General features: G+C 47.1%; 1 protein-coding gene across 1 annotated transcript in view; it reads right to left on the bottom strand.

The window, feature by feature from the left end:
• The window catches only part of MRPL37 (mitochondrial ribosomal protein L37), an 18,138-nt gene extending 9,909 nt beyond the window's left edge, over window positions 1-8,229 (bottom strand). The window contains exons 1-3 of the mRNA XM_011926341.1: window positions 7,788-8,229; window positions 3,196-3,379; window positions 2,990-3,105 (exon numbers count right to left, since the gene is read on the bottom strand). Of these exons, the coding sequence (XP_011781731.1) occupies window positions 2,990-3,105; window positions 3,196-3,379; window positions 7,788-8,133 (646 nt within the window). The 5' untranslated portion in view covers window positions 8,134-8,229. The remainder of the gene's footprint in view (window positions 1-2,989; window positions 3,106-3,195; window positions 3,380-7,787) is intronic.
• Between the last annotated feature and the right edge of the window lie 4,727 nt (window positions 8,230-12,956).

Raw genomic sequence — 12,956 nt, 5'->3', positions numbered from 1 at the left:
CCTCAGCCTCCCGAGTAGCTGGGAATACAGGCACCCGCCACCACACCCAGCTAATTTTTTGTTTTTGTATTTTTAGTAGAGATGGGTCTTCACCACGTTAGCCAGGATGGTCTCAATATCCTGACCTCGTGATCCACCCGCCTCGACCTCTCAAAGTGCTGGGATTACATGCATGAGCCACCGCACTCAGCCAAGGCAGAGGAGATTCTTAAACTTAGGAAAGGGGCCAGATTGTCCTTAACAACTGAGAGTGAGAAAACCCTGGCCAAAGAGCCTCACTGAAGTCAGATTAGCATATATGCTATATGCAGACATAGGTAGCAAGAGGAAAACAAACTCACATCTGACTCATCAGCAAGTCAGCCATCGTGAACATGCATAGACACCCTTCACACAGGTCCCCACAGGAGGTCACATGCTACCACCAGACAAAATGTGCCTGGAAAAACACCTTGAGAATGGCCTCCTGAGGAGTGTCCACTGAGGCAAATCTTTCTCAGAAGGTGCTTGGGTTTTCAGAAACAGCCACAGTGAGATGGTAATGGATCCAGGCCAGTTTTCTTATATGTCTAAAAATTGGTTTGGTCAACAGCACTGTCATTAATTAGCATGTGGCCTCCCTTACTGGATGGTAAGAAAGGGATACTACCTCTGTGGGTGGATAAACTCTGATCTGTCACACCTCGAGAATAGTTTTCTAAAGTATTTCCTGTTTCCTCACATATAATCTGCAAGAAAAATAAACGTGCATGGACCTCTCCTAACCTTGGGTTTTCGATTTTCCCCACAGACCACTCTTGTGTGGTTTCTGATTCAATTCCCTCCATATCCCTCCTCCAGTGACAGCGCCAAATGGGGTAGTTTAATTAGAGGTAATACTTGATGATGGGCCAAGTACTCCTCTATTAATGAGGTTCACTAATTTCCTTAGTGGTGTCATTACCTCTGCAAAGCTGACTCTTTGCCAGGAAGTCTATACACAAATCCTGACCAAGCAGATGTCCTGAAATCCCAAATCATTCCATAGCTGGTTTCCCTGCTCCAGGATTCTACCAGTTAGAACACCAACATCTCTGAACATCCCTGCCTGAAACACCAACAGTAGGTATATGCATTTACGCATCCCTTCAGTCAGCACTTACTGTGTACCATGAACTGTTAGACACTGGACAACGTGAGTAAGATATGGTCCCAGCCATCAGGAGTTCCGCTTAGTGGGGTAGATAGAACTGACGGTAGATACTGACAATACAGTGTAATCTGTGCTATGATGGCAGAATGGGCATAAGGGACACAGAGGAGGAACAGATACCCCAGCCTGGATTCACAGAGAAGGGGGGCTTGAGTGAAGTCTTGCAGATAAGAAGAATTTGGTTAAATGAAGAAAGCAGAGGGCCAGGCGCGGTGGATCGCCTGAGGTCAGGAGTTCAAGACCAGCCTGGCCAACATAGTGAAACCCCATCTCTACTAAAAATGCAAAAAAAAAAAAATTAGCTAGGCATGTTGGGCGGGTGCCTGTAATCCCAGCTACTCGAGAGGCTGAGGCAGGAGAATCGCTTGAACCCAGGAGATGGAGGTTGCAGTGAGCTGAGATCGCGCCACTGCACTCCAGCCTGGGCAACAAGAATGAAACTCCACCTGGAAAAAAAAAAAAAAGAAAAGAAAAGAAAGCAGAAAAGAGTATTCCAGGCGAGAAGCAGTGGCTCATGTCTGTAATCCCATCACTTTAGGAGGCCAAGACGGGCGGATCACTTGAGGCCAGGAGTTCAAGACCAGCCTGGCCAACATGGTGAAACCCCATCTCCACTAAAAATACAAAAACTAGCTGGGTGTGGTGGCATACGCCTGTAATCCCAGTCACTCGGGAGGCTGAGGCACAAGAATTGCCTGAACCTGGGAGGCAGAGGTTGCAGTGAGCTGAGATCGCACCACTGTACTTCAGCCTGGGCGACACGGTGAGACTCTGTCTCAAAAAATAAATAAATAAAGATAAAACTCAAACAAACAAAAAAGATTATTCCAGACAGAATGCACAGCATGTGCAAAGGCACATGGGTGTGAAAGCTTGATGCTAAAAAGCTGCAAGTGGCTAATTTAGGGATGGTGTGGTGGGCAGTAGAGCAGGAGATAAGACTAGAAAGACTAAGTGGCGACCAAATCACGAGGCTGGTAACTCACAATAAACGGTTTACACTACTAGGAGACAGTGAAGGATCTGAAACGGGCAGGGACATAAAGACTTGCACTTTTGCCGGGCGCGGTGGCTCAAGCCTGTAATCCCAGCACTTTGGGAGGCCGAGACGGGCGGATCACGAGGTCAGGAGTTCGAGACCATCCTGGCTAACATGGTGAAACCCCGTCTCTACTAAAAAATACAAAAAGCTAACCGGGCGAGGTGGCTGGCGCCTGTAGTCCCAGCTACTCGGGAGGCTGAGGCAGGAGAATGGCGTAAACCCCGGAGGCAGGGCTTGCGGTGAGCTGAGATCCAGCCACTGCACTCCAGCCCGGGCGACAGAGCGAGACTCCGTCTCAAAAAAAAAAAAAGAAAAAGAAAAAAAAAGACTTGCACTTTAGAAAGATCACTCTAGCAGGCCATGCTGAAAATGGATGTGGAAGACCAGAGAGGTGTAACTGAGGTAAGAAGACTATTGCAATAGAATATGAGCATCGTGAGGGCGGAGGCTACATGTGCTTTATTATAAATTTCCTTACCTTCAGCATTTAGGGACTTCCCAAGCACATTCTAAGCACTCAATAGATATGGCTGACTGTTAATGGTTGAATGAATGTCTTAGAAAGCGATTAAAAACAAAAATGGTTGGGCTATGGCTAATGATACTAAGGGTGTGTCTGAGCCTACAAAATAAGACCATGAAGAACAGGAGTGAGGATAGGTATTTAGGGGCAGGGGGATGGGAGCTGGTGGTGGGGCTAAGAGTAGAAAGGCAAGAAAACAGACCAAGGCTTTCTGGTGCACAAGATGACCAACCTCGGTTCCAGGTAGCAGAAAATGTGGAGTTTTGGACACAGATCCGCCTGGCCAGAGAAGGATGCTTGAGAATCTGAGATTTACACAGCTGTATTAGATTGTCCACGATGACCGGGCTTGAAGACAAAAAGAGACATGTGGGGACTTAAAGCAACAGGTCGACTCAAAGATCCATTAGTAGGAAATCTTTACTTGGGGGAACTTACCAGTAGGTCTCTCTCTTGGGGATTTCCTCAGTGGTGTGCCAGAGACGGGCATGCGAGATCACATTCAGAACACGCTCGTCTTGGTTCTCTATGTGGTTCCTTGGATCATCAACAAGGCTGAGCACTTTCTCGGGAAGGCCTTCTATTAACTTGGTCTTGGTGAGCCAGAGGGCCTGCTTTACACCTTTGAGGTAATCAGCCACAAAAAAAAAAAAAAAGAAAGAAAACAATTCGGGAAGAGATGCTTACACCTGCCAGGTAGCATCTTAGTAAAAAAGCTGCCTCAAGTGAGAAACTGGATTTGTTCTGTGACGCCTGAGGGGATAAAACCAACAGTGAAGAGCAGAAGCTAAGAAAGTCAGATTTTAACTCACCTTCAGGAATGACCATCTACTTCAGGATGATTAATAGGTGACTGAGGGGTAAGCGCCTGCCACTAGAGGAATTCAAACAGTGGCTAAGACAGCTGAGATAATACGGCTGAATGCTGCAAGCAGTGGATAGACCCTAGGCTATGGGACTAAACTGATGGATGCCAACCTTTCATTTAAGATCCTTTCTAACAACCCACACCCCAGCCCTGACTACCAAATATAGCCTGTGTCTACCAAATATACCTCATTTATCAGCGTGGGTCCAGGCATAAGCCCATACTGCCTTCTCAGGGGAAAGCAACCTTTGGAAATAACTGAGAATAACTTTCGGATTTTCATGAATACTTTAAGAAGCTGAACCTCTCTGGCCTTAGTATAGAAAAGTTGGGCTTTTCCTGGATACAGAACTGTTTCGTCTTTTTTTTTTTTTTTTTTGAGACGAAGTCTCGCTCTGTCGCCCAGGCTGGAGTGCAGCAGCATGATCTCAGCTCACCGCAACCTCCGTCTCCTGGGTTCAAGCAATTCTCCTGCCTCAGCTTCTCAAGTAGCTGGGATTACAAGCATGCACCACAGCCCCCAGCTAATTTTTGTATTTTTAGTACAGACAGGGTTTCACCATGTTGGCCAAGCTGGTCTCAAAACCCTGACCTGAAGTGATCTGCCCACCTAGGCCTCCCAAAGTGCTGCGATTATAGGCGTTAGCCACTGCGCCTGGCCTGTTTTGTCTTATAGACATGGTGAACCGTGTAACTGAAAATATTTTTCTCTATACCAGAGGTCAACAAACATTTTCTCAAAGGGTCAAATAGGAAATATTTTCAGCTTCTTGGCCACAGTCTCTCTCACAACTACTCACTCTGCTAGAGCACAAAAGCAACAATAGGGAATAATTAACAAGTGTGCATGGTTTTGTTTCAATAATACTTCATTTATAAAAACAAGCAGCTGACCTAGTTAGCTGACCCTAGCTATGTACCATTTGTTGATTGCTAGCAAGCTCAGAGCCAGGTTTGGGGCTTCCTTTTAAAATGCAGAATCTCAGGCCGGGCATGGTGGCTCACGCCTGTAATTCCAGCACTTTGGGAGGCTGAGGTGGGCAGATTACTTGAGGTCAGGAGTTTGAGATCAGCCTAGCCAACACAGTGAAACCCCATCTCTACTAAAAATACAAAAAAATTAGCTGGGTGTGGTGGTGTTTGCCTGTAGTCCCAGCTACGTGGGAGGCTGAGGCAGCAGAATCACTTGAACCTGGGAGGTAGAGGCTACAGTGAGCCAAGATCACGCCACTGCACTCCAGTTTGGGCAACAGAGTAAGACTCCACCTCAAAAACAAAAAGGAAATGAAGTAGAACCTCACAGAATGAATTTTTGTTGTATTATCTGTTTTATTTTTCCTTTGTACTGATCCCCTCACCTGTTTTTTAATTTAATCTGGTTGCGTTATAAATAAGCTGCCCAAAATACTTTGCATGAAAAGATGGCATATACGTAGCCAGGCCCAGAGGCTCATGCCTATAATCCCAGTAACTCAGGAGGTGGGAGGATGACTTGAGCCCAGGAGGTCAAGACTGCAGTGAGCTATGATCACACCACTGCACTCCAGGCTGGGTGACAGAGTGAGACCCTGTTTCTAAAATAAATAAATAAATAAAAGATGGTGTATATGTAAACTAAAATAGATTCAATTTAGCCTGACAATCTTTAAACATTAAAGAAACTTAGCTACTCTCGGTGGGATGGGCTGTGGTGCCAAGCAAAGACCTCCCTAGCTTCACTTTCCCCAAATTTGGCTTCTCTAGGGGAGGAACATGCATAGACCTAGGTATCTAAGTTCTAGATCAAGTAAACACACCAGTCTTCTATTTTCAAATGAAAAGTCAATACTATATTCTTCTCAATGATCATGCCCACAAATTAACAGAAGGCTGGTGGCTGCCTTGGTTGGCAGATTACCCATCTCAGCTGGAAGAATACTTCTCTGACTCAAGGTCGTATCTTCATTTGAAAATTGTGTCTGGGCCAGACATGGTGGCTCACACCTATAACCTCAGCACTTTGGGAGGTTGAAGTAGGCAGATTGCTTTGAGACCAGCCTGGCCAACACGGTGTAACCCCATCTCTACAAAAGAAATACAAGAAATTAGCCGGGCGTGATGGCGTGTGCCTACAATCCCAGCTACTTAGCAGGCTTAGGTGGGAGGATAGATTAGGCCTGGGAGGTAGAGATTGCAGTGAGATTGCGCCACTGCACTCCAGCCTGAATGACAGAGCAAGACTCTGTCGAAAGAAAAAAAAAGAAAGACAGAGAGACAGAGAGAAAGGAAGGAAGGAAAGAGACAGGCAGACAGACCATGTCTGGAATGGAAGGGAGCTTAAGATACTTTGGGGGAGACACCCTGAGGCAATTTATCTTGTGGTAATAAATGAAAAGCAGTAAGTACAATGAGACTTTTCACTTTAAGACCTATAAGACATCACACCAGAAATATAAATATAAATGTTTAGAAATGTAACTTTTGGGCAGGGGCAGTGGCTCACACCTATAATCCCAGCACTTTGGGAGGCTGAGGCAGGAGGATCACTTGAGCCCAGGTCTTTGAGACCAGCCTGTGCAACATGGTGAGACCTCCTCTTCACAAATAATTTAAAAACTAGCCGGGAATGGTGGCATGCACCTGTGGTCCCAGCTACTCAGGAAGCTGAGGTGAGAGATTACTTGAACTTAGGTGGTCAAGGCTGCAGTGAGGCACGATCACGCCACAGTACTCTGGCTTGGGCAACACAGCAAGATGCTGTCTCAAAAAAAAAAGTAACTTCTGGATTTTGTGGTGCAGCACAAAGAACCCTGGACTGGGAGTCAGATAAACTAAGTTTTAGTTCTGACACTGCCACTATTCCTTAAACTTGAAAATGGATAAAATATTAAGACTTTTATGTTTCATTTGCAAATGAAAAACAGGTGATAATTAGAGCTGCCATTTACTGAAAGTCACCATCTACCCTGTGCCAGAAGCTTTACCTGCAAGTTAGATGGGATTTTATGAAATGAAAAATGAAACTCAGAGACTAAGGAATTTGCTCACATACCTTGTAAATGACAAAGCTAGGAGGAGAATCTGAGTCTGTCTACCCTAAAGACCATCACCTCTCTCCATTACCCCAAATGGCTTCTCTAGCCCTGTATCTTGCAGAGTTTTATTATAGCCTACAGAACCTCCCTGTGAGTAGCAAAAACATAGGATACACCATACATTTTCAGCCTAGGCAAACGAATGTAATCTTAACGTCTAAAATACTGCTAATGCATTCATCCACTTGGTATTGTTACCTGGGTCACTCAAGGATGCCAAGTCTTATGAGATCCTTCCCAGTACCTTGTAAGGACACTGGAAGTGTTTAAAGGCTGGACAATCAGCTTTCAGGAATGGAATTGAGAAGCTTAAAAGGCTGACAAATTGACTTAAGTTTTTTCAAACCTAGGATTTCTTATCTGGCTTAGTCCCCCAATCTTGCCAGATTTGCTTTTTTTTTTTTTTCCCCCCCTAATTACTCCTTGGAAAATACTGTTCCCACTTATCTCAACCATTCTGTTTTCAAGACCTGCCCCATCCCTATCCTGATTTGAGGAAGATGGAAGCATGGGGAAAGGGATAAACAAGCCTCTCCATGGACTCTGGAAAATAATTTCTGGTACTGTTCTAGATAGACAGGCTGGTTTTGGCAAAGTCATTTTGATCTGTCCCTAGTGAGAGTGACAGAGGACTAGACATGGACTTGAGAGGTGACAGGCCTGGAAATTAAACATTCTGCTGTCTCCACTATAAACTCTCTCCATCTACTTTTAAAATGTACAGTTAATCTCCAGAATGTCAGACCTGGAAAGGTCAATGTGGACTGTCCAGTCAAAACCATTCACAGGAAATAGAGGCCCAGGATGGTCAGCCATTTGCCCAAAGTCAAACAGAGAGAGCCGGGGTAGGCCTAGAAAGCAGCTCTTTTCACGCTGACACGCAAACTCTCTATTACTCCCGCACAGAGGCCCAGCTCCTTACAACTCAATTCTAACAACTCTCAGAAGATGGGAATCACTACGGCCCCATTTCGCAGATGAAGAAACCAAGACCCACAGAGTTTCAATGTCAAGCCCAAAGCCACAGAGGGTCGGGGTCAGTGCTGGGCAGAGGAAATGGTCCCTTGCCGCCCGTCCTGGGGCCTCACCCTCGAGAAGGCGGCAACGCTGGTGAAAGATATAGCAGGCCTGCTCTTTGTGCAGCGGATGCTCGTGAAGACGGGGCGAGCGGTAGAACCTTGGGTCCCTGTAGCGCGGGTCCCAGGGCGGAAAGATCGGCCGCGCCAGCCAGGGCACGAAGTGCATCTTCCCTGCAAAGGTGATGGGCTCCAGTCCAGGGATCTCGTACACCCTATGCAGGGGAGGAGGCTCCGGCTTCCGCGTTGAGCGCACGCCCCACTCATACGCCCCGCGTCTCGGGGCCCCGAAGCCCCCAAGGCCGAGCTGTCCGGAGCCAGCCAGCGCCCGCCTTGCGGGCCCGGACGCCAACGCCATACCGATCTGTTCGCCTCAAGACCACCACCTGGACGACACCATCTTGCCGCGCCCAGGGCCTGCTGGGAACGAAAGGGGCTGGGCGCCAAAGCTCGTTTTGGGAATGGCAGCCAGTTCAACCAATCACAGTCAGGATATGCTTGTCTTGCACCTGCCCCCAGCCCGTTCTCATTTTTTAATAGGTGATACCTGCTAAGCGCGCCCCGCCTACCCGGAGACAGGAAGGAACCTGGAAAATCTCACGTGAGGAGAAGCGCAAGCGAGTAGGTGAGTGGTCGTGGTTGGTCCAGAATCGCTCCAGGACTTCAAACCTGGACTTAGACAAAGTTGATCGCTTATGAGCAGTTGGAGCTTGGCAAGGCACTTTCCTCTCTGAGTCCCAGTGTCCCTCGCTGTAAAAATAGGGATAGAAATGCCTAAGCTGGCGCACCTGTACAGCGCGCTGCTGCGAGCGTCTCTGTCGCGCTGCCCCTCTCCTGAGCGTGACTGCTCACTGCACACCTCTTCCCCAGCGCCAAAAGCGAGCCACTTTCCTGGCTTTTCCTTTCCCTCTGGATTTCCCAGTTCGCCTCCTAGAAGCAAGGACAAAGCAATGAAGATACGCTTTTGCTCCTTGCTCAACACCTGTCTATCAGCTGCCTGCTGTGTGTCAGGCGCTGTGCTTAGCCCCGGTTGGCATTGGTAAATAAGACAGATGGGAGATGGAGACAGAACGCAGGTTAACAACGCAAACAAATAAGTCAACTGCGATACACACACTCCCTATGACTTTTCCGTAGTTATTTTTCTCTTTAGCATTTCACACTATCGTACCATCTGTTTTCCATCTTGATCTTGCTTAATAACTTTCTCACCCTAAGATATGAGCTCCGTGAGTGCAAGGGTTTCTGCTTCTTCACTGCTATATCCCCAGCACTGAAAACAGTGCCTGGCAGATAGTAAATGTGTTTAGTGAATGTGCCTGTGATAGAAACAAATAGAGTGCCTTATAGAGAATGAGGAGGGGAAGATTCAGGGAGGGCCTCTGAAGGGGGGTGACCTTTAAAACCAAGGCCTGCGGGGTGGGAAAAGTCATCCAGCCTGAGGCAACATGTGTCAAGGCCTGGATTAAAGGTGGTGCCTCTGGAACTGAAAAGATAGAGGCTCAGAGGACGCATGAACCAGCTGTTTAAAATTCCTGACTGATATGGCCAACTTTTCTGCTAATTTTCAAAATAGCAGAGAAGGTGAGACTGTTAAAACGTGGAGAAGGCCAAGAGTTATCCTTCACACTTGTAATCCGAACACTTTGGGAGACCTAGGTAGGATGGGCCACTTGAGCCCAGGAGTTTGAGATCAGCCTGGGCAACATGGTGAGACCTCCTCTCGACAAATAATTAAAAAATTAGCCAGGCGTGGTGGCATGCACCTATAGATCTAGATACTCAGGAGGCTGAGATGGGAGGATCACTTGGGCCTGGGAGATCAAGTCTGCAGTGAGCTGTGGTCCTGCCACTGCACCCCAACCTGGGCAACACAGTAAGACCCTGTCTCAAAAAAAAAAAAAAAAAAGAAATCAACATAAAGAGGGGATCAGACCTCATCCACTCATAATGCATACCTGGTCCATAGCATGCAATAAAAATGAATTGGGTTGATGTAACACCGTGTACGTGTAGTCTATGAGGCTCTGTGAAAGTAGGAACAATGACCTGTTTACTTCTGTTGCTTCCCAACACCTAGCACTAATCCTGGCTCCCAGACTGTCTATATAAACTACAGGGAACCTTCCATATGCCAGGCTGTGCTTGGTGGTAGAATACAGAAAGAATAAGACACCATCCTTTTTTTTTTTTTTTTTTAAAAACAGTCTTGCTTTGTTGCCCAGGCTGGAGTGAAGTGGTGCAATCTCAGCACACTGCAGCCTCCACCTCCCAGGTTCCAGCGATCCTCCTGCTTCAGCCTCCTGGGTAGCTGGGATTACAGGCATGCGCCACCAGGCCCAGCTAATTTTTGTATTTTTAGTAGATATGGGGTTTCACCATGTTGGCCAGGCTGGTCTCGAACTCCTGACCTCAGGTGATCCGCCTGCCTTGGCCTCCCAAAGTGCTAGAATTATAGGAGTGGGCCACCGCGCCCAGCCTAAGATACCATCCTTGACCTCAAGGGGGTCCCAGCCTGCTAAACCTTCCTGAAGTCATGAAGCTCATGAGCAGTAGTAAGTTTTCTGAAGCCAAACTCTTTATTCTGTTAAAGAAAGATTCATTGAACACTGACCTTCTAAAACCAGCAATAGTAAGTGGTAAGATAATTTGGGTAAGGTCTGATCAGGAAGAGCTTTGGACACCAGGCAAGGAGATTGGATTCTATCCAGTAGTCAACGAGCTGTTAAAAGTTGATAAGCAGGGGACTGGTGGCAGATGCACTGATGGCTGATGTTAGGAAGAGACTGGAATTACATTCTGTGGGACCACCAGAAGCTCCAATATAAATGGGGGTGGGAAGCAGAAAAAGATCTTACAGGTATGGACTCCTGGGGAGTGATTGGGAACCCAGAAATGAGACTTCCCTGCCCTCTGGCAGACTTGGTGGTCTCCTTCTCTGCCCCTTCATAGACTTGGCCACACTTGATCCTAGCACTTTATGCCTGAGTGAAATTAGTGCCATTTGGAGGCCCCAGAGTGCCCATACAATTCAAAGACAGTTTGGTAATAGGATCCTTGCTCTGTGCCAGCCCAGTGCAGGTGCTAGGAATTGGAGATGAAAGTACCCTTTCCTTGCACTTTGGAAGCCTAGTGAGAAAGAGCACCAGTCTGGAGGCCAAAGAGACCCAGGCGTGCAAACTGGCCTTCATACTTTTGGTTTCCTGACCTGGACCTCAGTTTTCTCCTCTATACAGTGAGGAGGAGCATGGCCTACCTACATATGGCTGTTGGGAGGATTGAGTGAGGCATGCAGAGCACTTGGCATAGACTCTGGCCCAGTAAGTGGCATCTTTTATAATGGTTATCATCTGTTTAGTGAATGACTCTCCCATCAGGGCAGGATGAGTGTTTCTCACCTCTGTATCCTGGAGCACATCATGCCGCAGCCCCTGCCTAGTATGTGTTTGTGGCAGGAACAAATGAAAAATCAAATGCTGGGAACTCTCAGAGGTAGTTGGCGTTTTAGAGGCATGATGTCTACATCAAATAATGCTCTGTAGCATCAGACTTCTTCTCAGCTCTGCTCTTAGTACTGAGAGGAAGAAACACTCTCTCTTTTTTTTTTTTTTTAGATGGAGTTTTGCTCCTGTTGCCCAGGTTGAAGTGCAGTGGTACAATCTCAGCTCACTGCTACCTCCGCCTCCTGGCTTCAAGCGATTCTTCCACCTCAGCCTGCTGAGTAGCTGGGACTACAGGTGCGTGCTGCCATGCTTGCCTAATATTTTGTATTTTTAGTAGAGACGGGGTTTCATCCTGTTGGCCAGGCTGGTCTCAAACTCCTGGCCTCAGGTGATCCGTCCGCCTTCGCCTCCCAAAGTGCAGGGATTATAGGTGTGAGCCACGTGCCTGGCCAAGGCGAACACTCTCTTTTACTTTGATTTGCCTGTGTAATTTTACCTTATTGTTTTAGAGACAGGGTCTTGCTATGTTGCCTAGACTGGACTAAACTCCTAGCCTCAAGCAATCCTCCTGCCTTGGCCTCTGAAAGTGCTGGGATTACAGGTCTGAGCCACCGTGTCCAGCCTGCTTGTGGAATTTTAAATGAATAGTTAGCTTGCAGGTGAGATTTCCGTAAAAACTGTGGAGTCTACATGTAAGTGTGGAGAACCCTGATAAATCCCAAACTGCCCTCACAGAAACATTTCAAAATAATTCAGACTGTGCACGGTGGCTCACCTTGTAATGCCAGCACTTTGAGAGGCCAAGGCAGGAGGATTGCTTTAGCCCAGGGGTTTGAGACCAGCCTGAGCAACACAGTGAGACCCCATCTCAACAAAAAATAAATTAGTTGGCTGTGGTGGCACATACCTGTAGTCCCAGCTACTCTAGGCTGAGGCAGGAGGATCGCTTGAGCCCAGGAGGTTGAGGCTGCAGTGAGCCATGATCATGCCATTGCACTCCAGCCTGGGCGACGAGAGTGAGACCCTATCTCCAAAATAAATAAACAAATAATTCATAGCCAAATCACCTCACTGATTTGTCTTTCAGACTATGTTTAACCAATAGCCCTGAAATTGAGTTCCTTTATTCCTTCCCTTCTTTCATATTATACACATTTAAGAATAGCCACTGTGGCTGGGCACAGTGGCTCATGCCTATAATCCCAACACTTTGGGAGGCCGAGGCAGTCAGATCACTTGAGGCCAGGAGTTTGAGACCAGCCTGGCCAACATGGCAAAACACCATCTCTACAAAAAAATACAAAAATTAGCTGGGCGTGGTGATGCATATCTGTAATCCCAGCTACTCGGGAGGCTGAGGCAGGAGAATCGCTTGAACCCGGGAGGCGGAGGTTGCAGTGAGCCAAGATTGTGCTACTGCACTCCAGTCTGGGTATCGGAGCGAGGTCTGTCTCAGAAAAAAAAAAAAATTAGCCACTGTACCATTTCATGAATAAATGAAAAGCAGGACTCTGCCCTCAAGTAGAACTGTTTCAAAGAAAAGAGACACATAAACATGTAACAGTTTGAATGCTGTAAGGTAGAGAGAGACTCATTCATTTGAAAAGTGTTTATTGGCTGGGTGTGGTGGCTTGTAATCCCAACACTTTGGGAGGCCAAGGTGGGCAGATCACCTGATGTCAAGAATTCAAGACCAATCTGGGCAACATGGTGAAACCCTGTCTCTACTCAAAATACA

The sequence above is a fragment of the Colobus angolensis genome, unplaced genomic scaffold (genome assembly GCF_000951035.1).
Source record: "Colobus angolensis palliatus isolate OR3802 unplaced genomic scaffold, Cang.pa_1.0 Scaffold68, whole genome shotgun sequence".
NCBI classification, from domain to species: Eukaryota; Metazoa; Chordata; class Mammalia; order Primates; family Cercopithecidae; genus Colobus; species Colobus angolensis.
This window is presented reverse-complemented; position numbering and strand designations above follow the sequence as displayed.